The following is a 24,012-nucleotide window of genomic DNA, read 5'->3' as shown; positions in this document are numbered from 1 at the left end:
AACCATCGAATATCATTTACCATTTCTCCCATTTCGCATGGACTGCAGCCCGTGAAGATATCAACATGTCTCCCCACAACCCGATACGTCCCGGGGGCTCAGTAGAGACTCTACCATGTGAAGGCTCACAAGATAAACGCGTGATACAGGACACTATTTCTCTCAACCTCTTTCAACGCGAATCGTTCGATTGGGTAGACGATGTGGAACAGGACATCGCTTCCAAAAGCTCGACCCCGACCTCTCCTAGTACTCTTCAGCCCGAGCTCTTCCACTGGGTCAGTGATGTCGAAGAGGAAACTGCATCTAGGTGCATCATTTCCATCTCTGCCAATCTCTTACGGCCCGAACCCTCCAGCTGTGCCGACGATGTGGAGGAAGAGATCGCGTCCACGACCAATGCCTCTCCTACCCTCCTTCCACCAGACCCTTTTGACTGGGCGATAGATGTTGAAGACAATCTATATTATTCACACGATGTAGGTATTGCACACTCTTGCTGCGCTTCTCACTTGAGGGATCATTTCCCAAGAGAACGCATCCAAACACCACCTCGCTCCCATCCACTCACTATCACCCCACGCCCAATTCCATCCTCACTCAAGAGATATAAACTAATTTCAGGTCATGGACAGGGTCGCTTATTTGATTCTAACACCGACTCTCTCTTCCCTCTCACTTCAAGGGCGATGCCGTCCAAAGGGCTGCCTCTGACTAACCTTACAATTATTGAGGCTCCTGAGCTCGAAGAGTCAGACTCCTCTTATTCTCCATCGACTACATCCTTGAATTCATTCACGGAAGCCACCAGCCAAGATTGGGAATTTGTGGAGGTGGACCAGGAGGTTGGCGAGGGGGTTGAAGCCATGTTTCGATACCGTGCGATGAGCACACAGAACGAGGAAGATGTCCATCACTTCAACTGGATGTGTGAGCCCGTCGGAAGGCGGAGTACGACGCCCCCAGAGGTTTCCCTTGTCTGTATTCAAGCCGGACCAAAAGTTCCCACGGGCAGGGATGTGTTCCGGGTTCAATCGATCATGAACAGAGCCCTTCCGTTTATTGATCCCGTGGCAGTCAGTCTTGAAGGTCAACACCAATATATTTTGAGCATGCGCAGGTCCAGCCTCCTACGAGCCTCCCAGGGCCGTGTCTCCAAGCTCTATTCACTTCATGGGGCATGGATAAATGATGAGGAGGTGATGAAGGACCAAATTATGGTAGACACTGGCAATAACCAGCAATACACATCCCCCGGTCTTGCCATCGGAAATGGGTTTCTGGTCAGCAGCCCAATCAAGTCAGTGTCCGATTGGTCCAAGTCTATTGAAGCTGGCGTCGCTGGATGAGCCTTTAAGCTCCCTCGAAAGCAATGTTGGAAGCCGACGTCCTCCCGACTTCGAGCCATCGAAGCTGCTACACCTGTCTCACTTTTAGAACTGCCACCACTTCAGTTGGAGGCTGAGTGTAAGCCGACATTCTCCTCGCCTCGAACCCTCGAAACTGCTTCACTAGACTCGGCCCTAGAGGCGACACCAGCTCGATTGGAGGCCAAAGCAAAGCCCCAACGTTATTGTCGTCTCACAACTGCACGCCCTGAAGCCATCTCACATGAATACTTCTCATTCCCCACACCAGAATTTGACGAGCCACAGAGGGGGTGGAGGCTGGGAGACGCTATCAGAAGCTTCTGGGAAGCAATGGGCTTAATTTTTAAATGCCCATGGAAATGATATTATTTTCGATATGGACTGATTGTTGGATTATCTCGTGCCTATCATTTTGCTTCCAGATTAGCGCTATTTTCGTGAGCTATTAGCATGTATGCCATATGTTCCTACTCGCGTTAAGCGCATTAGACCCTAACATTTAAGGAGCGGTATGGTGAGCAACTTAATAATTTACCAGAAATAGTCATACACAACCCTTCATCGCTCTTGTATTGTGAGCGTTTCGTCTCCTACGGATCAAGGGTGATCTCGGCAAAGGCGAGACAATGCTCATATGCGGTATTCTCGATGAATTGACCAGATCGATTACGGACATTGCAGATCTCTCTTTCAATACTACTAAGCTACGCACGGTCGAATAAACACCGCCATAGTGGTTATGCGCGGCATAATTTACTCACTTGTCAGAAAGCGGGGATCCTTCCTCTCCTATGCTGGGAGTCAGTACTATATAACCAAGCAGGCAAGCAAATATTTGAGGTTATAAATGCACGGCATGCTGTTTTGAAAATATTTGTAAAATACCGGTATGAAGAAGTCGAATTCTACAGAATTGCATCAAAACACATCCAACAGTCTCGGCTTTCCACCTGGGAAATAATGTAAAGGGTTTTCCAAGCGGTTCGCCGGATGCATGCTTCCTTGAGCACCGGCGACTCACACAGGGAGGTTTCGTAGGACAGGGATGGGGCATAAGCTGGGCTTTGATGTGGGAACATAGATATTAAGTACTACCACCTAGCTACGATACAGTGAACTGGAAAATTATGTCTTTTGGACTGCCTAAGCTGCTGCTCCTGGTATACTGTAGCAGGTCTCTACTTTGTCTTCCTTGTTGGCGGTATACCCTACGCACTGAACAGAGTTTTCAGCCATGCCCGAGTCTCGGGAATTGTAATTCATCACGACATGTTTTTATTTTCTAACTCGATATGACCTCTAGAGAGTGAGTGGAGAGCAATCAACATTATGCTCATGAAGTTCCCAATTGCGGCTTCAGATACATCGCCTATTAACCGTCAGTAAATGCGTAACAAGAATATGTGGAACTGAGGTCCACCTACTACCGGGATTATAGCAGAGAAACTCAGCACTCCCAACATGATGGTGCATCCGGTCCATCCCACGTGGTCACACGCAACCGTAGAGAGCAATGGCCCGAGCACAGTGCCAGCACCAAGCATAGCATCGAGCAGCATATATCCCTCGGCAATCGCACTTTTGTATCCATAGGTATCAGGGCGCTCGTCTTGAAGAGATTTCACAATCCTTGGTATCTCTGTAACCAAGGGGGTAAGAGAGGTATTCAGTCCTATTCCTGTTCACTCTATTAGTGGGCCCACAAGTATTGGGTAGTGAGTAGGTCAAATCTCACCAACAAAGAACAATAGTATGCAAGCCATCACATGGTTTGTGATGGTATTGTGTTGTATCAGAGCAAGGAGAACCACTGCCACCCCTGCAAATACAAATCCAATGGCAGAGATTAACCGGACGCCATATCTGTCCGATATTATTCCAATGAATGGACCAATGAGAGATGGAATAGTCAAGTTGAGGAAAATTGCCCCTGTGGCGCCAGATAGCCAGTGGAAGGTTTGCTTGACGAAAATGGGTAGTACCGCGTCCATGGAGGCCACCAATATGGTATTGATGAGACATGCATATAGCGCAGCGAGTATGCGAGGGCTACTAAGAAAGCCCCCAACGACAGTCCACCAAGTAGGCTCCGTCGCGACAATATCAGAGTCTTCTCTGTAGTGTGTGAGAAGCGGAGTTGTCAGAGCCGCATCATCTTCAACATGCGATAGTCGCCGCTTGCCATTTGCAACCGCGCTCCTGGGCGAGCTTCCATCTGAGGAAGAAGGCCTTTTTTTGCTAACGTGATCTTGGTACTTTGCAGCAGCCTTCTTGTCGATAATGAACAAAATGAGAGCCAAGTTAATGGCGACCACACCAAGGCTCATAATAAAAACAGGATAGTACCCTATCTTTTCATAAACGATTCCTCCGAGCGTGGGTGATACAAGAACACCGAAGTTCATACCCGACAGCCCAAAGCCAATCCAGGGACCCAGTTCATGTGACTCAATCGTGTTAACCAGCAGCGTCAGACCAGCTGTGTAAACCACGCCAGCCGATAGGCCCTGGAAAATCCTTGCCATGATGATCATCCACGGCGCTGATCCAAGCATGAACAAGAGTGTTGACCCGGATGCGCAAGAAAGGCCTCCCAGAAACGGTATTTGACTTCTTTCACATTTTCCGACAACCCAGCCTGCTATTGGTGCACCAAATACCATTGCAAGACCGAAAACGACCAGCGAGGTTGATGTCCAGAACGGGATGTCTGCTTCTGGGACTCCGAAACGAATGTTTAAAGAGAAGGGAAGAACCGCTACTACCTAATATTCATCAGATCGCATTATTAGGTGTCGTCGAAGGTAAAACTTGAGAGATCTTACGATTCCATAGAGGAACCCATCAGTGAACGTTGTTACGAACACAGCCAATCCGATAAACTGTTTTGAAGACCTTAGGTTGAAGAACCATGGCCCTGAACATGGGGTTAAGGTATCCTCCATAGTACGAAGAGAGATGATAAGAGAGGCGCAAAGAACGCGAACTTGGCTTCCACCTCACTTCCTCGAAGCGGGGGTTCGGTTGAGGTGGGGGTTACAAAGCAAGAGAAACAACAGCATGCGGCTGAAGATGTAAGGGGGAACGTGCAGTCGAGGGACTGAGCTCATCTCACACTTGCGCCCTGAAACGGAGCAGGTCAAAGTACATTAAGATTATAGTAACCTCAGCTTGTGAAGAAATATCGCTAATTGTCATTTTTCGAAATCCTGGGGCAATACTACCACGTTGTGGTGCATTTATAAGCCAATTAATTAACGTCATTTGCAGATTACTATGCATGGAGTGATAATTTATGCAGGCGTCTGCATGATCTATCAATAATCAGCCGGGGGCGTTCGGGCCAATGATGCTACGCTAGGTAGGATCTTACCACCAAAGTTACTTGCAGAATTTGATGTGGGAAGATATAAATATCAAAATCTTTGCAGTTGCCTGTATGGCTGACTATTGAGGAAAATTGCGGAGGGTATATCGAGCGCAGTCACTGTGCCTCCATGGCCTATATCATTCCAGAACAAGACGTATACATAAGGTAATTGACACCTATATTTCTGAAGGTCCCTTTATCTAAGATATTCTGCTTCCTATACTCCCAAAGGTACCTTTGTTTAGGGTGCAAAGAGACCTCTTATTGAACTTGTGCTTGAACACTCAACGACAAAGATAGGGAATATATCATTCTATAATGTAATCATGCTAACCACAAGCGTGTATCTGCCTATACACATTGTATAACTTGATTTCAACCATTTCTCAGGCTCCTCCCGTATATATATCCATCTCTTCTGCACAATGTGGAAGGAAGATATATATAATGTTCCATTCAATCCCGGTAGTAATTATTTTGCATGAACTAGGGCTAAATTCCAATGTTTGTTTCATCAGTCTCCCAAATATCCATTTGCAACTCATTAGACTTATAGAGCTGACATTTCTCAACTCATAGATTTCAATCTCGTACTACTCCGTGGTATCTCAAACACTATCCCTGATGTGGTCTAGCGCCCGAACTGTCCTGTGGCTTTTCACGTGATCAACAGCGGCGTCGCTGTCTCGTCGAAATCACAGCTGACTCATCAATGACGGGCTTGGCGACCCGCTGCTTGCGACAGCGAAGCAGTGAATGCCTTTCCTCCTTGCCCCTGTTCACTTTCATTTGCAACCTGAGCTTGATCAAACACGTGTTCGTCATTTTGGACGGCTCATTGTTTCACCGAACCCACAGGTGTGTGTTCCCCTTAGTTAACCCAGCCACCTTCGACGGGGCTTGGTCAAATCCCGACGGCGAACATGCCGCTCTTCCTCACTCTCCACTATCCAGATTGAACGCCATCGACAGATACATCAGGAGCTAACTGAGGACTATTGAAGACTCAACCCAGCTATTCGAGACCCATTGTCGCTACTGTGATCTTTGCAGCTGCCTAGCGACTCGCGATCCGCACTATTGATTCGCGACCACGAGACCCAGAAGATCCCTTTCATCTGAATAACATACCATAAAGTCATCAAAATGGATTTCACAAACATCTTGTATGTTGATGCTCTGCGTGTGTGCGCGTGCGGCGAAAAGTAAAGTTCTGACCAGCTGCAGTCGTCTTGTCAACATCGCTGTGGGTGTGTTCATGGTGCTGGGAGGCATCAGCAACTTCTTCCCCGCAACCTGGAGCTCTGTCATCCTTGGCGTCTATGTGATCCTCTTCGGTCTTGGTATGCTTTGCAATACCTATATACCAGTTAGTGGCTAATGTGTGTGCAGTTGTCGCTGGACTGGAGTTCCTCCCTAACGTCCCGGACCACGCTTACCGCTATGCGTCGTTCCTCTTCTCCTTCCTGGGCCGTGGTGTTTGTAAGTGATTGAATCTCTTAACGTGAAAGGATGTATCGCGACAGGTGGCTAATCTCTTTCATCCGCAGTCTACATCTTCATCGGATCCATCCTGCTGCACGACCACGTCCTGCGCATTATTGCCGGCTCCCTCATCGGCTTCATCGGTCTCGGATACGTCGCTCTCGAGTTCATCCCTTCCATCGAGCCCCCTTCCAACATGCGCGAGTCTGACCAGGGCTGGGGTGCTGAGCAGGTCTAAATTACCGCCTGCGTAGGTGGCGATGACCGGTTCCTGTCATGCCTTCGAGTGGGGCGCATGGCCTTGGCAACATGACAGATCCCCGATCTCTTTCGTAATGTGGCGTGCAGTGTGCGCGACTCCAGTGGAACGACCTGGGGAATCTCAGGGTCTGATCGTGATGACGGACCCGGAGCTGTTATGAGATCGAGCTTTTCAGGGGAAGAGGGAAAGCATGGATGATTTGGCTGGGTCTCCGAGATTTTCTGTACCAGCTCGAAGTTTTAAGAGACCTGTACTATATTTGAAATTGGATATGGCATTAATGAATTTTTGATCCAAGATCCGGTGAGCCCGTTTGGGGGCTAACTTATAGTTTGACATAAACCGAAGTCCGTCGCTAAGTTCCGCCGTTTTGTACTTTTGCCCGGGCTTAACGGACTAAAAAGCACCCCAAAATACTACGTGGTCATATCGCTCCGGTGTATTCGAGAGCCGAGTGGCGAATTAGAAGGCCGAGATTACTGCTGACCTCATTAGTCATCAAAGTATAGCCAATCACCGACCGCACATATTCGATTGCCTAGCAAAACTCCACTAAATCCTCAGTTGGGAAGGTGAAATTCCCACTTTCTTGCTGGTTTCTGTAATCTTCATCTGAAGTGGAGTCTGATCTATCTGGAGATTAAGACATGCATGTTGAAGAGATTTCTTAGCATTGCTACAGCAAAGAAAAGGCAAAAAGGGATAGGTAAGAACAAACCCGGCAGTTTAGAGTGATAGATTGATATGCCGTTGATCGCCCCTAGATCGATAACCCCAAATCCCTTTTTGCGATAAGCATCGCATTCCTCTTTGTTCCCCTTCCACCTTTACCTTCATTTTCACCTTTACCTCTACCCTTTACTCTTGATCCTTTACTCACTCTATCCTCTTCCAGCCTACTATCTTCTACTCGCCTCCCTTCTCCTATTGTTCCTACTCCTTCCTGTGCCCACTTGGCCCCTTCCCAACGCAGAGTGATCACCATCTTGCAGCTCCCTAGCCTCTTAGCCAATCCTGGCCTCGCTGTTCGTGCTTTTGCGTCGGCCATTGTTTCCGAACGAGCCCGTCTCCCCACGATCGCTCGCTAGTCAGATTGGCGCCTTTCTGCGCTGTCAGCTGTCGCAATCAGGATCACCTGATTGTTGGGTCGCCACTCTTCCATATACATCGGTAATTGTCTGTGGCGGACTCATCTCTATCTTCCGAGTCTTCTGAAACGCCAATATTGACATCCCTCGACTCGATTTCGAGTCATTGTCCGCGCGAGTCACCGCTGCAGCATCGTGGCTGCAGCCCTTCCTGCTGGACTGACTTTCCTATCTCCAACCGTCAGCTTGACCGACATTTGGTTTTAGAGAGATACGGTGTATTGTGCTTTCGACTGTGGTGCGACATCGCCCTCACATTCTCCCTACGATATCCTCTACTCCCCTCGCTTCCCCCGTCTCGCTCGTCGGCCCCCGCTGTCTACAATCCTGAAACGGCTGAAGGATTCCCGGCCTCAATCGCTGGTGGTAATGTTAGCGTCCATCCCACAAATGGAGACTCTTCACTCTTTGCCTCGGAACCAGGACGTTCCGATGCGACAGCCGTCAGCGGAGGACTTGGATGCTGCTCAGCAGTTGATCTCCTCGGCGCAGGCGGGTCGTGAACATATGGCAGATCACTACAGAGAGGATTCGACGGCTCAGGAGTCTGGTCAGTCTGGACCAGATCGATGGGGACACAATGATCTTCCAGGCGAGAAAACATCACCAAGCGGGCAAAAAAGCGTTATTTTCGTAGGACATTCATGCAGGTGAGTCGTGATTGATCGTATTGATGCATTTATTGGTGGGCTGACTCCAATCTCCCAGCAATTGCGGTACAAAAAGCACGCCACTTTGGCGTCGTTCCCCGACAGGAGCGATGATCTGTAATGCCTGCGGACTTTATCTCAAGGCTCGCAACGTCGCCCGCCCCACGAAACGGAATCGCATGCAACCAGAAGGCGGCGAAAAGCCGGCTCCTCCCGCTCATGTCAATCCCGATGGTTCCGCACACTCTGGAGGTGGATGCAAGGGCTCATGTCCTGGTGGTGGAAGCTGTAATGGTACCGGTGGTGCCGAGGGATGCGACGGATGCCCAGCTTACAATAATCGCATCTACAAGTCCGCACCCCGAGGAACCACCGCCATTCAATCTTCATGGGGACGTGCTCCAGCAAATGAGCCTGGACCCGCGCCGAAAGAGGAGCCACCAGTGAAGGTTCCCGCTTCGAACGATGGAAATAATACTCTGGTTGCTTGCCAAAATTGTGGGACGACTGTGACTCCTCTTTGGCGACGCGACGAACAGGGTCACCCGATTTGTAACGCTTGTGGTTAGTATCCACTGCTCACATTATTTATGGGTCCATTTGACTGACAGAATGCAGGATTGTACTATAAGCTCCATGGATGCTATCGGCCCACGAATATGAAGAAGTCTATCATCAAACGTCGCAAACGTGTTGTTCCTGCCCTACGAGACCAGTCTCCCACCGCTGCCACCCAGTCATCCAATGGCTCTTCCGCGTCTCCAGAAGCCTCGCCTGCTGCCTTGGCTCATAGCCACGACGATCATTATCGATATATGAGCAACGAGCCCATGGATCATTATCACATGATGCCTGGTAAAACTGAAGATGCACCCCGACCCATATCTTTCGCGCCGCCACCGGTCGATTTCACCGGCTACAATGTCTCATCTGTGCCTCCTCATGGCGCTCCTACCTCGCACGGTCTACCAATGCTGCTGGGAGTAGAACGTCTGGGTCACTCCCCCGTGTCATACGGCCGACGCTCGGCATCCCCGAACTCCCTCAACCTTCCCAAAAGCGAACCTTGGCAGAGACAGCCGCGGAAGCCCTGCCAGTCCCCAACACTCTGGAGGCAGGGTCAAATCAGCTACCTCCGATCATGTCCTCGGCTAACCCCACCCCACCCGGCCGGCTTAGCTCCATCTCATCCATCCTGAACCAGCCCGATGTTCGCGGCGAAGCCCGTTCAGATCCCAACCTGAACAGGCCCCAACCCCTCCACCACTCTGTGTCTCCCGCGCCTCATACCCCGCAACCATTGCCTGGCATTGCATCTCTCGGTGACTCGGTAGATCGCCGTGCTAGACTAGAACGCGAAGCCGAGAATATGCGCGAGGCACTCCGAGCCAAGGAGCGTGAGTTGGCCGCGATGAGGCGGTAACCATTCAACGTCTGTCCAAAAGCAGTGACGAAAATAATGTGATCCGGATAATGTTTCTTTTTCTTTTTTCTTCTTTTTGCACTGGTGTTCTCGAGAGATAAATGGCGCATTAAGATACCACCTACTTTGCTGGGAATCTTACCTGGCTGTGTTATTATTGGCAAAAGTGTGGTTCTTGAATTGTATTCTATTCAGAGGAATCGCTATTCTTTTTTTACCTCCTGTGAAACGTATATTTATTCAGTATTCATCCTCTGCGTCTTGCTTTAGGCTTTTACAATCCCAGACTTATCAATTCCACGGAATATCGCGACATTTACGACCGGTACCATGATTTTGAAGATCTTGGTTTCTTGTGCTCGCATACTGTACTTAGAATGTGATACATCAGAATATGAGCTCTTTCAGAAGTCCGAGCCAAAGCTGCCCCAATTCTCAGATCTACTCCATTCCAACCCCCTCTTCCCTCATATCGAAATCTAACAGCCTCCGCGGTCTCCCTCTCTTTCATCCATTACAGTCATACACACTGTAGCAACTTCACACTGCGCAAAGATCCAATCCTCAAACCCTCTCCTTCATGATACTTACAATTCTGATCAAAACCGGGGCCAACGCACCCACTCGTCTTGGCATGCAGGTATCCGCAAATCAGGGTTCACTTCCCCAGTCTTTGAGGTTAGGGCTGGCGTAGTGCCAAGTAGGAATACGCCATTAAATTGGATGTGGGTCTTCTGGTGCCAGTACAGTGGATTTACTCTGAGCCTAAGGCGCTCTAGATCGGTTAAGATGCGTGGACTTTTCTTGTAACTTGTCTTAGAGCGGTTCATTTTGTGGTTTTCTATTTGGTATCTGGTATTGGATAATTCGTTTTCCAAGTTTTGTTGGATACATTATTGTCCTTCCGGTGCTCTTTTGTCCTCAGATGAGCAGATTTACCTGCCACAATCATCTTCCAAAAGAGCTGGCCAAGTGAGTAGAGATATATTGAATTGGTGCCGCACGATATGTGTCTGGTGCACGGAATGAAAGCTCAGTAGTGTTGGCATCGAAGGTCATTTGCTGTGGGTTCGAAAGGGAATATGCAGGCCAGTGAGTGTGGTTGCCAACTATGAAGATGGGTCAGTTGGTGTCAATGAACAAACTTATTGGGGATATTATAAGAACTGCTTGAGGCATGGAAAAACTTACTATTGGCACCGTTGGGATCACCATCGACAATGAAATTGACCCAGTACATCGACATGAGATTTGACACCTCCTTGTAACTTGGGGGCGTGTTGGCAAATGGCGGTTGCGCATATCCAAGACCCAGAATGTTATAGAACATGAATGACACCTCTGTGAAATGAGATGCTCCAGCCGACAGCGGCATGCCATTGGGCCTAACGTTGAACAAGTAGTTCCAATTGGGGACATTGTGCTGGGTCAAGATTTGGCTGGTCAACCGGCGAGGCGCATGCCACATCAGGTCAGTAATGAAGGCCGAAATGCGTTTGTACTGAAAGCCCAGTGCTGCAGATGGTCGACCTTCCAATGTCGATGGGATTCCAACTACGGGGATGTCTGGGTACAGTTTTGCGATGGCTTGCACAGTGGCATTGTCAGAGGTCCGTTGTCTCACTTGTGCATAGAAGTCTTCATCCGTGTTAATGCCCGTGATGGAGAAAATCGTTGCTTCGTCGTGGTTCTGGCCATGCAGTATTGGCACTCTGATGAAGCGTCCGGCGATAAGCGCCTCCCGAGCATTCTCCCGAATAAAGTCTCCGTCGATCTCCATACCCCAAGATGGGATCGAGGCAGACACACTGCTGTTAAAGATGGAGAAGAGAGTTTCGGAAGGCACGGTGCGAAGACACGCCAGGGTATCAGATGCTCTGCTGCAATTGGTAGCCCGGAGAATGACATCGTAGTAGACATCCCATTCCTTTGGAGTGTTGTATCGGTATGGATAGATGGGACCTCCACTCTCCAACATGACTCCTCGGAAGAGACCCTGATCTTGGCCACCATACGAAACCAAGTGGGCTCCCGAACTTTCCGCTCCCGCACTCTCGCCCCAGATAGTCACCTTAGAAGGATCTCCACCAAACGCAGCGATATTTTCATGGATCCAACGAAGCGCCAAGTGTTGATCTTTATAGCCAAGGTTGCCAACACCGGCCTCCGCGACAGTTGAGCCGTACATGAAGCCAAATAGTTGCAACCGATAGTTGATATTGACCCCGATAAACGGCTTGCCCGCCGCCACGGATTGATGGACAAGGAATGTCATGTTGTAGTTGGGATCCTGGTTCGAGCCCCCTGTATGGCCGCCACCGTGAATCCATAGACCTACGGGCAGGTTGTCACCTGGCTTGACGCCGCTGGGTCGTACCACATTGAGATTCAGGCAGTCTTCCGAGTGTGGTATCTCGGGGTATTGGGACGGTCCGAAGTTGTAGCACGCTGGGGAGAAGGTAGTGGCATCGGCACTTCCGTCCCATGATGTGTTGAGAGAGGCCGGGTTGCGGAGACGCAGATCGCCCACCGGAGGTTGAGCATAAGGCATTCCCAGGAAGAAGTCTTGATCGTACTCGGCGTTATAGCGACCAGTGTATGTGCCGTTCCTGACGATGGCAATTGGAGCAGCATCTTGCATGGCCTTCAATGGGCTCGCCGCCGTTAGATGGCAGAGCACCGCCCCAAGGAGCCCAAGCCGTAGAGTAAACCGCGACATGAAGAAAGTGAGCGTAGCAGCGTAAGCTTGAATACCGATATTGACGAATTCAAACTGATCTCTGACCACTGCTTTCTCAAGTAGCACTGTATTAAGCCAGCACTGAGAGAGTCCCATATATAGTGTTAGGGATATAGGCATCCCATGGATCTACATAGGTACCAAGACCCACCGGGTAAATATCGGGTATACCCCTCTGCCAATGCCAAGCAGGTTGCACAAGTAGGATTTCCGCAGATTGGTGACATTGTGGATCGTTAGTTATCTCTTAACTGGTTAGCTTTGAAATATTATTCAAAAGGGGAAGGTTGACGGCTCCTACCTCCTCAATCCTTCATTATGCTTAGTGTGGAGTAAGTACTCCTCTAAGCCCTGAGAAGCTAGGCCGGGAATGTGGAGGAGGCCAAAAGTAGGCTCGGAAACTCTATATTGATTGAGACCAATCCCATTATCCTTACACATGTGCAGATCATTGCTTCGGCAACGGTCAAGCTCAACATGCAGCATAAGCGTCACGGACATAGCACCATATATCCGACTTCAAGGTTGGAAGAGAATGCAGCATAAAATCGAGAATTCGTCATGGCCCTGTCGATCAGGGGGCGAAACTGCAGAGGGTGACACGAGAGCGGAAACTGTTCCCTGGTTGTTCCAGGGCCTACAGTGACTACGGAAAAGTATTTGCTGTGAGAGTCTCTTTTATCATTCACCTACGTGCATGGACTCCTAGCTAGCTCACTCCTTCGTAGGTAGGCCAACCGTGAGCCTACTTAGCATATCCCTTGGTTATTGGCATAAAGCAGACCCTGCACTTTTATACCAACATTCAATAGCGGTTTATGTATTATGTAGTACTTGGCATTGGGTAATGTGCACTGAGAGGACACTTCTATTATACGCAAGTTCTTCCTCATATTTGCGTTGGTATTCGTTGAACCATAGCAGTGGTACCGGGCCAGCTGATTTGTTGCCTGAGTGAGTGGACTGGAACTGGAGCTTTCTGTCCGTCAATTACAATACCACAAGCAAACGGGGCAAAAGCCGAGCTGATAGGGATAAGGAGACTCCATGGCAACCCAAGGATGTCCGGTGCGGTTTAACTGGCTGCCAAGCGGGTGCCGCACTTGTCATTTCACACAGGGTTGCAAGGGATCGACGGTACAGGTCAGGACATGAAATAGCGCCAAAGCGTAGAGGAAATTTTGGCCAAGACATTGTTACTTCGGCCGATGGAGGCCCACATGAATTTTGATCCACGAACGTCAAATCATCATTGGCATACATAAAGCTTCCGGTAAGCCGATATAAATGTTTCGGCCGAAATTTATGAGTGACCAATCAAACTTCTTCCAACCCTTAACCATATCGGACTTCAAGGGTAATAAGTTGGCTGGTCTCAAGTCATAACATCTCATGGTAGACCAAAAGTCAACTAGCCCAATCACTTATATGGGCCATGAAGTCATCATTGGTTTAATTTCAAGGAGATATTTGCTTTGCCCAGACGAGGCCACGCAATATTCAGTGGCTTGGGAGAACGGAAAGCACTCGTTAGTAGGATATATACCTGTTTGGCTTATGGATTTGTTAAAATGTGGAGAGGGATATGGCAAAAGGACAACCGCATATCCCCGCCATTTTCTCAACGGACTTAAGCCACGCTGCTCACCTATCTTTTCTGCTAGCAGCTTAACGAGCGCCCAACATGCAGCGTGGTTCCTCGCAATCCAGTTCTCCGCCTAGATTCAACGGCTGCTCTTCAGGGCTAGAACAAAGCAATGACTGGTCAGGAATAAATGATTCCAAAATGCGGAGGAAGCTACAGAATCGGTTGAATCAAAGAGCCTATCGTATGTGCAATACCCTCTTTATAAAAAATTCATATGCAAACACCATTGCCTAATGGGAAGACAGGACAACGCAGACATGCTCAAAGTGGTCGAGTAAATGAAGGGAGACTCGTCCTCTCATCTGACAACCGAAGCCAAACAAAACATCCCAGCAGATGGCTGTCTATCGATGAAACCGAGTCCCTCATAAAAGAATTCAGCGAATCCTCATTCCGGAGCTATGCGAGAGGATCCCCTACAGCAGACCACCTGATAATACTCAGCAAGTTGAATGTATACCGCGCGTTTATCCAAAACCTGTCTATCATTGGAATAACTCCTCACCGTGATTGGATATCGCAAAAGGCAATCTCCCCATTCAATACCCGCACACTTGAGCATGTCGACAACAGAAAACTGCCAGACAGTCTACGCCCAACGCAAATGCAGTGCAAAATCCTCCATCATCCCTGGCTGGATTTCTTCCCATTTCGCAGAATGCGTGAAAACCTGATTGCTGCCGGCGATGCGCTCGATGACGGCCAATTATGCATTGATATCATGGGATTCTGGGATATTTCGACGAAGAACTGTAACTTGCTGGTGTGGGGGGAGCCATCGGAACCGGGGAGCTGGGAGGTTACGGAAGAATTTTTGAGAAAATGGCCGTGGGTGCTACATGGGGTTCCGGAGTTGATTAAGTCTACAAATTATTGGCGGAACAAGCGAGGGGAAAATATTATATTTCGGTATATTTAAATTGTTAGGTACCTCAGACGTTTTAAAGGTCTCCCGCAACTAGATAGCTAAAGGAGATATGTCTTTCGGTTGCTAATCCGCTACTAGTGCGATCGTGAAACGCCGTAAAATAATTTGTTTATTAGAAAAAAGTACCAAGATGTACAAGAAGATAAGATCTGGGCACCTAGTGTTCGCATCCGAAAACGTAAGACACACAGGACCAAGAAAGACGAAAAGGAAATCGTGGCGACGCATCCACCGGCGCCATGTTGGGGGTGTGCATGAGTACAACGATGAAGCTAGAACCACTTATTCAAGCGATTGAATGCTTTCAGTAATAGTGACCAGCGGGTTCCTGGTCCTTACCAGTTATGAAAACCTTCATTTCGTGATTATTTTGTCAATCTCTTCAGATGGCTTTGCTTGGATGTTGGTACTGCTGTAACTCTAGGTGGCAGAAGCTGAAATTACACACTTCCTTTCCAACTCGACACATGTACCAGTCCCTATATTACCGGTCAATAGGCATTGTTCAGCCGAGAACCTACAGATTGAGACCTTTTAATGGCATGACGCTGACACGTGGCACGGCATGCAGGCTAGAAAGGGTCTGTCCGTTCGGCCGATGCACGGTGGACCTGCTTTTGGAAAATATGTTTCAGTAATCAGGGAAGATGTTCAGAATGGCAGGATTTCGGCCGATAGATGGGTTCTGCATATATTGGCACATTTCATAAAAGCTCCTGAGGTACGGGGTATCCAGCTTCTGGACCAGCTGTTGCATCTCAAGCCGTTGTTTAACTCCATTGTTTTTTCCCAAGAAAACTGTGCAACATCTTCGCTCTTTTTTTGATATGGCGCTCTCCAGCTTGACCGCTTTAAATGAGACGATGCGAGCCGTTGCTTGGCAAGGACAACCATTCAACTTCTCTGTCCTTGACGTGCCAAAGCCAATCATTATAAACCACACCGACATGATTGTTCGGGTGTCAAGGGCAGCTATCTGCGGTTCTGACTTGCACATCTATCGGGGAACAATTAGAAGTACATGTACGTACCACGCTCTTTATCCTCCGTGGGGTTTCCGCGCAAGGGAGGTGTTTCCGAAATGAGGAATATTTCTTGACCAAAGTGTCCATGAGTAAGATACTGTCTTCGGCCGCCGAGAGGCTATCTCCGCTCTGCAGCGCGCAGATGTAGAGAGCTAGCTGTGAGAGAGTGCCCATTTCAAACGCCGAGTTTGGACTCTGAGAGTGGCAGGGGTCAACCTGAATTGCTGCAGAATCAAGCGACGGAGGTGCATTGCTTTCAGGCTGTCGACACCTTCGGAAAAAAGATCGGCACCTATGCTTGAGATAGAGATCACGAATTCATCCCAACACAGCTGAAGAAGGCGAGATTGCGTCTCGGGCAGGCCTAGTTGAGTCCCCCATTGCGTCATGCTTCCGTGGGTTACAGGGTCTCGATCAACTCATCATATCGCTGGTAGACTTGTGCTCGTATCATAGAGTCTTTGTCCGTTCGGGGGAACTTTGCAGTGTACAGCAGGATCGCCACCATGTTCCGTGAAATCTGAGCAACGGCCTCTGCCTGGCAATTAGCCTCTTTAACGGACGGCCAGATAGCATTGAAACGGAGATGCCGTCCGCGTGAGATAGTATACGGTCTACACCGAGTCATCGTTGAGCAATTCGAACAGCACGTGTGCGCCCACTGAGCCAGTGGCTCCTGTCAACAGATTTGCATTGTCAGATTGATGACCATAATCACAGTAAGCCGACGGTCTAGACTGGTATTGAGTATATTGAACCTTTTTAGGCAGATGTATTACTATTTTAATGTTGCATACGGACCGTAATTTTATGGTCTATGAGAGTTCGATGGTACCATTTCCCCACAAAGATAGTCGGAAGGAGGAAGATGAACCTTGTTTGTTTCTTCTATTTGTTTGACAGATACTAGAATTACCATTACTTTACCAGCACAATATCCTCCAGGTTGGAGAGGAATGGCATCGTAAAGTCGAGGATATGTTATCTCATCCAGTCATATATACTTAGCTTGGGGCTGAAATTGAACAAGAAGAGTCATGTGCCTCTCAAGTTCCACCAACCACACTATTGTATATGCACAATCACAGTAAACAAAGCAAAGCCCCAAGGCGCCATTATTCAACTAGCGATCCAATACCTCTCCAGGGCTGAATTTTGAAAAATGTAGGCCTAATTGACAAGCAACCTAGATCAAATGGAACTAGCTATTATTTAACTTATTAAATCTGATCCTAATCCGGGGTAGTATGCCATTATTGATGATCTAGCTACAAGGTAGCATCATGAAATGTCAAAAGTACCCCCTCGTATAGTCCTCAATTTAATGCAACACAAGAAACTTCGAACTAAAGTAGTGTGTCGATCATTAGCACGGCAAGGAACGCCTTCCCGAGTGATCGGGAGGCAACTACAATTCAGTTCCAAGCACATCATCGGTAGATCTTGGAGTGATGCGAGCCATCGAGGCCAACAGCACTTAAGAGTCGCAGTAGTAGTTGAGAAAATCCACATTTGTGTAGCCCCGTGCGCTGGATGAGGACACTGCGAAACCCGCGCGTGCGCGGAGGCATGTGGCTCCGATGCCCGAGGTGGAATTCCAAATCTGCATTATTGAATAGTGGCGATTATTGCGGAGCACCTTTACAGGGCGCATTTAGTGTGGTGCAAAACATGTTCCGGGGGGATGGAAAAGGATCACCAAGGCTTGGCTGTAGTTGGTCTAGTTGATTGAGTGGTTTTGAGCGAGTAATCGGGTTTTTGTTTCCTTTACAGAAATGTAGTTGAGGAACAATAGGAATGTTTGGCATCAGGGGTATCTATGTTGACTGTCTAGCCTAAATAGGAAGTGATATGCACAATGTTTTCTGTCACGTTGACAGTCAAGGTCCTCCGTAGATCGTGTCTTAACCTTCCCAGGGAGTAATATCTTCACTGAATCAGGTTTGGATCCATCAGCTCGGTATTTGGCCGGGCACGTCTGCAATTGCGGTGATGCTTGGTGAAGCTGCATATGCATTCAGTAATGTACTCCGTCGCGGAGTAAGCGGAGAACAAACTTCATGCAACATCAATAATGTAACACGATTTTGAACCATGTCTGCCCTGCACTATTCCCCTGGACAAGGAGCAAGACATCCGCAGCCACTGAAAACGCGGCGTAGTGTCCACTATGGTGGGTCAACTCTCTAAAAAGGAGGCCCGTTCACGCGGGCCCATACTCAATAGGGGAACTGTAAAAGACAGCTCGGGATTTCCATGGCCCATTCGGCGGCTACATGTCAATCTTATCCTTCTTCTGATGTCCCTCGAATGGTGTTGCCGGAAAACCGCCTCTCGGGGTCCATACCTCGCCTATGCAGATGGAGACCAGGCGAGTAAATCCGCGCTAAAGGGTTCCATTGATGTTTCTCTGCAGGCTGCCTGGCCTCCCATTGGAGGACCCCATGGCGTGCGTCTTCATGGCAGCTCAAGCCTCCCGGGAACCTGGTTCAGTACCTGGGGATCGCTGCCTTTGGGTGCGCTATTGAGCAGACTATTCAAGCATTGTGGGGACGGTAAACAAGCGAACAGCAAGTTTTGTTAACTCATGCATGGACTGACTGTTTCTCCGCAGTTTGGGAAGCCACTGATCGACATTTGGACTGAATTCAAAAGAGCTTGTCCCCGTTCGCTGTCCCGAAGAGGACTCTTTCTTCTCAGGCATCAGATTCGCTTGGGTGAAACTCGACTTCAACGCCAATAGTGCCCGATGCAGTGAGCAAGAACAATTGAGGGTATCCGTGCCGCCTTGATCTCGGGCATGACCTATTGAATATCTTCACCCTCACGCTCTTTAGCGACTATTCCCACTACTACGCTCTTTATTTCGACATATATACATATACACCATGGATGGGTCTCTACACGCTTTGATGGCTCGCGATGAGGACAATGGCCATTCCCAGGGTCAACGTGCATTGGTGGTGACGACGGTACTGACCGCCATTTCCACTGTCATTGTTGCCATGCGGTTATATGCACGACTTGGTTTGATGAAGATCACCGGTCGAGAGGATTGGGCTATTTTGATTTCCTTGGTGTTTGCTCTGGTTTACCTAGCCCTCGTTGCGGCTCGTAAGTTCAAGCTCTGTTCGTGAATTTGAGGGACAGCCACACTAACAATGATTTCAGAACTACACTATGGCATGGGAATCCACTCGGATCTGCTTCCTAGTAATGTGCTGCAGCAACAACTCAAGGTATGTGCCAACAGGTCATCCTCTACTTTAAGCGATGTCCAATCTCACTTCGAATACCTGCTGACAGACCTACCCTAGTGCTTGTGGGCTGCTATCCCCATGTATAACGCCAGCTTGGCATTCACCAAGTTCTCCATTCTCTTCCAATATCTACGCATTTTCCCTGGTCGATCATTCCGCTTCGCTTGCTACATTGTGATGGCCATCGTAGCCACCTACTCAACATGGGCTATCATCAGTGGCTACGTGAACTGTGTTCCAGTCGCGAAATTCTGGAACCACGACCTGCCAGGCAATTGTTTAAGTTTTGAGGCCGTCTGGTTCTTCAATGCCTCTATGAATATCGCAACAGACGTTTCACTGCTTCTGTTGCCGATGCCGCTCCTTTCTAAACTCCAACTCCCCCGCATGCAAAAGCTCGCTCTCATGGGTGTCTTCGCGATTGGTATTCTGTATGTGCCCCAGACCCCGCTTGAATGGTCAAAACTGGAGACTAACATATCATCTAGGGTTGTGATTACCAGTATCCTCCGTCTATCAAGTCTCCGCCAAGTAGCAAAGAGCACCGATACTTCTTGTACGCACTATCCACCTCAAGTCTTGACCCCCAAAACAAAGCTAACGAACAAAACAGACAGCAACGTCGGAGCCGCCTACTGGACCGCAGCAGAGTGCAACGTCGCTATTATCTGCTCATGTCTACCCTTCCTACGACCAATTATCAGCCGCATCTTCCCCAAGCTCCTATCTACAAACAGCTACAACCGCTACACCTCCAACAACAGACCCACCGTCACCAACATGACCACAACCCGCAGCCAAAAACGCCACACGGAGCTTTTCAGCCAGAATCACGACAAGGAATATGATATGTACTCCATAAATGTCAAACCTGGCGACCGCGCAAGTCACAGCTCTCTTAGCGGTATCGAGGTTACTACCGAGATGAGCATCATGCAGGACTCGACTAAGCATGAGTTGACTAAACATGATAATTCCAGTGAGCGGCGGCTAGTTACGGATGTTTGATGACCCTTTTGACCCTTTTTCTTTCGCTTCTTTATATATACTATTATTTTCAGTCCAGCATACGGGCGACTATTTTCTCTTCTAATGACTGCATGGTGACGGCTGGCTTACTTTGGTTTCTTGTCTTCTTGTTTTATTTGGCTCGGGTTTGCGATTTGGGGGATACCTTTTGGAATGGGTGGCTTACTGACATTTCTGTCTGTCTTTCCTTTTTTTTTGTTCCTTTTCCCTTTCTCGCTATATCTAATCATGGTGGATCATGGTCCGCGATTCTTCCAAAATATAATCACATTGCAACGGTTCTGTTCGAATGGACTACCTTGTGTTTTTCTTAATTCTTTTACAATAGCCGAGATACAACCTCAATACAACTACTCATCTACCTTTCCCTGAAAGCCAAAGTCTCTTTATAATCCTAGCGATCTTATACGGGGCCTGATTTATGGAATTGTCTGAATCATACATGTGCTGGAGTTGATCGTTCCACCTCCTCTGTCTGCTGTTATCGAAGCATGTACTCGAACAAGCATCAGAACAGCCTTAACCTCGATGTACCTTATGATTTGTTTGATATAACTTTCATTACTTCTTGAGATGTATGCCAGCTTAGTCTTCTTTGGGAGTCTGGGCGTGAACCCATGATGAAAGTGGCTTTAAAGAAGAAATCAGCAACGAATATCCGCGCAATCCTATAGGTCATCAGATTGATTCCAGGACACACGAAATGAAAATAGAGATCTTCAAGAAATGAACAGCAAAACATAAATCGTAATATCTAGAGGCATAAGCCAAGTCTAATCTATATACCGAAACCAAATCTAAAGTCTACTAAAATCAAGTAACATGCTCCTTCTCCTCCTCCTTAGGAATCCGAACCCAAACAATCGTAACCAAAGCAGCAAGCAACTGCGCCGCAAGAGCAAACCACCAAATAGCATGCAACCCCTCAAGCCCAATCTCACCAGACGGACCACGATTAACACGGGTCCCGATAGCATCAGCAACACTAGTCATAATCGCTGACGAAAGATTCTGATTCGTAACCAGCAACGCACCCGCACTACCCTGGTACGAGCGAGCCACGTTACTAGTAATGAAAATAGAAGCAGCCGCAAAAGCAAGATCAGGACCGAAAGTGACGAGCGCAACACCAGGGAAAGAAAGAGCCCAGTAGATCGTGTTGGCAGTCTGGGGAATGAAGAACGCCGGCCCGAGCGTGAAGGCGAACATCGATACGGCGTAGATATAATGGCCCGGGACGAGGTGGAGGATTCGACTGACGATCCATGTTGCTAGCACGCCGACTAGTGCGTTGGGGATGTGGTAGAGAGCCACGGCGATGGGCGTGGCGTGTTGGATTCGGAGCCAGAATTGGATGGCGTAAAATTGCCAGCAGCCGAAGAATGACCCGAAGCCCAGGAAGTAGGCTATCATCAACGGCGTGAAGCCTGGGGTACTCCAGAGGCGGTTGGGGATGAGAGGGCGGACTGCGCGGCGTTCTGCGAAGAATAGGCCGATGAATAAGATGAGACTGATGATGATCAGAACGTAGGTGTATGGTTGCCAGGAGGCGACGGGTCCTTGGGTTAGACCGAAGAGGAGACACACACAGCCGCCAGCAGCGCAGAAACCGCCTAAATAGTCGAATTGACGGAGGGTTGGTGCTTCGGTGCCGGCGACATCAGCGACGGGTCGCAGTGGTGGGATGCTGAACCAGGCTGCAACGCAGAGCAACGCGCAGATCATGGCGTTTGATCCGAAGATCCATGGAAGGTGCTGGTATAGAGCACCGCCTTGGATAGCGCCGAGGGAGAACCCAAATGGAGCGCACGCTGCCATCGCAGAGAAGACGCGGTTCTTGCGGATACCTGGTGAATAGACGCGCCCGAGGATGCTCATACTGCCAGAGACCAAGACGCCGATTGCCAAGCCCTGCATGGCACGCATCACGAAGAACAGGATATAGCGGGACGGATGCAGAGTGAACACGCCAATGATATTCCATACCGCGAGCCAAGCGAACGCTCCGACCATTAAGAGTTTTGGTGGTGCTAGGTCAGTTAGCGAGCCGGAGATGATAACCGACAGGCCGTTCGCGACATTGAAGGCGCCGACGACCCACGGGAGTTCGGTATTGGTGATGCCGAGGGCTTTTTTGATTTGTTCTTGCGGAGCGAGCATGTCGCCGAGCAGGAATGAGAATAGCATTAGGCCTGCTGAGCAAACGAATATTAAGATGAGCTCCGCTGTGAAGTTCGGGATCTCGGGCGGGATGCCTTGCTTGCTTCGGATCGGGGATGCCGCTTCGTCGGCGACATCGTCCCGACTACGGGATCCCGAGATTGAGGCCTTTCGGTTTGTTACTTGGGGTCCTTTGGTGTCGATTGTGTAGGGCTCATCGGGTTCTTGGTCCATCTTTTTGAATGATAGATTTTGTAGTGCGACGCTGTCGACGATGGTGGTTCCCATTAATGGATCTGGGGTTTGTGCCCCGGTCGCTGGAGTCGAGTACGTCCTTGTATAGGACATCGAAGACCGACTGGATTCAGGTGCTGAGTCTGCATCTGGAAGCTCTTGACTTGGATCTAGACGTTGGCTGGGTTCAGTGTGGGTGACAGGGTCCTGTGGACGCTCTGCGCCCGCACGATGCTCGTTCGACATGCTAGAACTGTCGAGGCCAGAAACGATACTTGGGATGGGGGATGAAGAAGAAAAAAGTAGGAAATCTCACATGAAATATGAGCGCTTGTGGCGAAAACGGACTAAATATTGTGTGTGGTCGATGGTGGAGTGGGTGGAACTCCACGAAAATAAGGTCGACATTTAACCGCTTCACTTCTACGTATGCATTACATGTACTTCCACATCACTCCCGGGCATATATCGGAATCCCTTGCGGAAGCTTGCGTGTACTGTCGAGCAGTGGGACCGACGATCTGATCTTACTGCGCAACAGTTATGTCCAGCGGACGATACCTGCCGACCAAGTCCTCTTATCTAGGGATGCATAGCTATGACCACGCTAAACCCCGTATTCCAGTTCTTGTTTCTGGCGTGGAAGAGAAGAAGTGAAACACAATTGAGGACAATCATTGTGAGGCAAGTGAGACAGTCGATCTATTCACAACATGTGAGATGCGTGATGGAATGCCACTAGAGAATGAAGTACGAAGCACCGCATATCAATACATGTCTACCCTTAGATCGACAAGGATTGACTCGGCTAAAGAGTTTTCACTTTACTATCGACTTTATCCACGAGTTTTACGCCCAATCGGATGCACGGCTTCATATCCTCGTGTCGGAATCCGAGTTCCGAGGGAAAAGGAGCGACCGAAGCAGGTCCAGTCGGGACCTTGCATGGATGTTCGGTCGGCCCAGGGTGTGTTCGGGATGCATATATGGGCAATAGTTACGTCCCCAAAGATGAGTCGAGTTTGTAATGATCGTCAGAATATCAGGGGATGGAATTTGTTATGGCTTCAACCTCCCTGCCTCCATTGGGTAGCGAACTGGTGGGACTCTGTGTAAGTAGTCACACCGCAAGTCTAGGATAGCTAGTGTTTTGATTTGGATATTAACTTCCTTCTCGTGGATCTCCGGGTGATCACCACAGCCGTTGTCGTTCTGTGACCTTTGGCTGCGGGACCAAGCTTTGATCAAGATCGCCCTGCATGCATGCAACGTCATGTTTG

The 24,012-nt window shown here is 48.9% G+C and overlaps 8 protein-coding genes across 8 annotated transcripts; 5 read left to right on the top strand and 3 right to left on the bottom strand.

The window, feature by feature from the left end:
- Window positions 1–65: 65 nt before the first annotated feature.
- On the top strand, window positions 66–1,349 carry N7446_001764 (uncharacterized protein; the record flags this gene model as incomplete). The annotated part of the gene is made up of 2 exons (XM_058510513.1): window positions 66–479; window positions 636–1,349. 2 exons carry the CDS (start codon window positions 66–68, stop codon window positions 1,347–1,349), a joined length of 1,128 nt encoding a protein of 375 aa, XP_058376049.1.
- A 1,354-nt stretch (window positions 1,350–2,703) lies between these two features.
- Window positions 2,704–4,315, bottom strand: N7446_001763 (uncharacterized protein; the record flags this gene model as incomplete). The annotated part of the gene is made up of 4 exons (XM_058510512.1): window positions 2,704–2,739; window positions 2,795–3,048; window positions 3,106–4,135; window positions 4,196–4,315. 4 exons carry the CDS (start codon window positions 4,313–4,315, stop codon window positions 2,704–2,706), a joined length of 1,440 nt encoding a protein of 479 aa, XP_058376048.1.
- A 1,571-nt stretch (window positions 4,316–5,886) lies between these two features.
- N7446_001762 (TVP15 family protein) lies at window positions 5,887–6,463 on the top strand (the record flags this gene model as incomplete). Its single annotated transcript, XM_058510511.1, has 4 exons — window positions 5,887–5,906; window positions 5,968–6,083; window positions 6,133–6,222; window positions 6,291–6,463. The coding sequence occupies 4 exons, from the start codon at window positions 5,887–5,889 to the stop codon at window positions 6,461–6,463; spliced, it is 399 nt and encodes a 132-aa protein (XP_058376047.1).
- A 571-nt stretch (window positions 6,464–7,034) lies between these two features.
- sreA (siderophore transcription factor SreA) lies at window positions 7,035–9,708 on the top strand (the record flags this gene model as incomplete). Its single annotated transcript, XM_058510510.1, has 4 exons — window positions 7,035–8,285; window positions 8,344–8,849; window positions 8,904–9,292; window positions 9,346–9,708. Exons 1-4 carry the CDS (start codon window positions 8,005–8,007, stop codon window positions 9,706–9,708), a joined length of 1,539 nt encoding a protein of 512 aa, XP_058376046.1. The 5' UTR covers window positions 7,035–8,004.
- A 948-nt stretch (window positions 9,709–10,656) lies between these two features.
- Window positions 10,657–12,544, bottom strand: N7446_001760 (uncharacterized protein; the record flags this gene model as incomplete). The annotated part of the gene is made up of 2 exons (XM_058510509.1): window positions 10,657–10,817; window positions 10,900–12,544. The coding sequence occupies 2 exons, from the start codon at window positions 12,542–12,544 to the stop codon at window positions 10,657–10,659; spliced, it is 1,806 nt and encodes a 601-aa protein (XP_058376045.1).
- A 1,588-nt stretch (window positions 12,545–14,132) lies between these two features.
- Window positions 14,133–15,015, top strand: N7446_001759 (bZIP transcription factor; the record flags this gene model as incomplete). Its single annotated transcript, XM_058510508.1, has 2 exons — window positions 14,133–14,277; window positions 14,342–15,015. The coding sequence occupies 2 exons, from the start codon at window positions 14,133–14,135 to the stop codon at window positions 15,013–15,015; spliced, it is 819 nt and encodes a 272-aa protein (XP_058376044.1).
- Window positions 15,016–18,937: 3,922 nt separating this feature from the next.
- On the top strand, window positions 18,938–20,317 carry N7446_001758 (PTH11-like integral membrane protein; the record flags this gene model as incomplete). The annotated part of the gene is made up of 5 exons (XM_058510507.1): window positions 18,938–19,163; window positions 19,221–19,288; window positions 19,367–19,740; window positions 19,798–19,865; window positions 19,923–20,317. The coding sequence occupies 5 exons, from the start codon at window positions 18,938–18,940 to the stop codon at window positions 20,315–20,317; spliced, it is 1,131 nt and encodes a 376-aa protein (XP_058376043.1).
- Window positions 20,318–21,151: 834 nt separating this feature from the next.
- N7446_001757 (MFS transporter) lies at window positions 21,152–22,978 on the bottom strand (the record flags this gene model as incomplete). The annotated part of the gene is made up of 1 exon (XM_058510506.1): window positions 21,152–22,978. One exon carries the CDS (start codon window positions 22,976–22,978, stop codon window positions 21,152–21,154), a length of 1,827 nt encoding a protein of 608 aa, XP_058376042.1.
- Between the last annotated feature and the right edge of the window lie 1,034 nt (window positions 22,979–24,012).

The sequence above is a fragment of the Penicillium canescens genome (genome assembly GCF_028828765.1).
Source record: "Penicillium canescens strain IBT 15451 chromosome Unknown utg000002l_segment0_segment0, whole genome shotgun sequence".
Classification (NCBI taxonomy): domain Eukaryota; kingdom Fungi; phylum Ascomycota; class Eurotiomycetes; order Eurotiales; family Aspergillaceae; genus Penicillium; species Penicillium canescens.
This window is presented reverse-complemented; position numbering and strand designations above follow the sequence as displayed.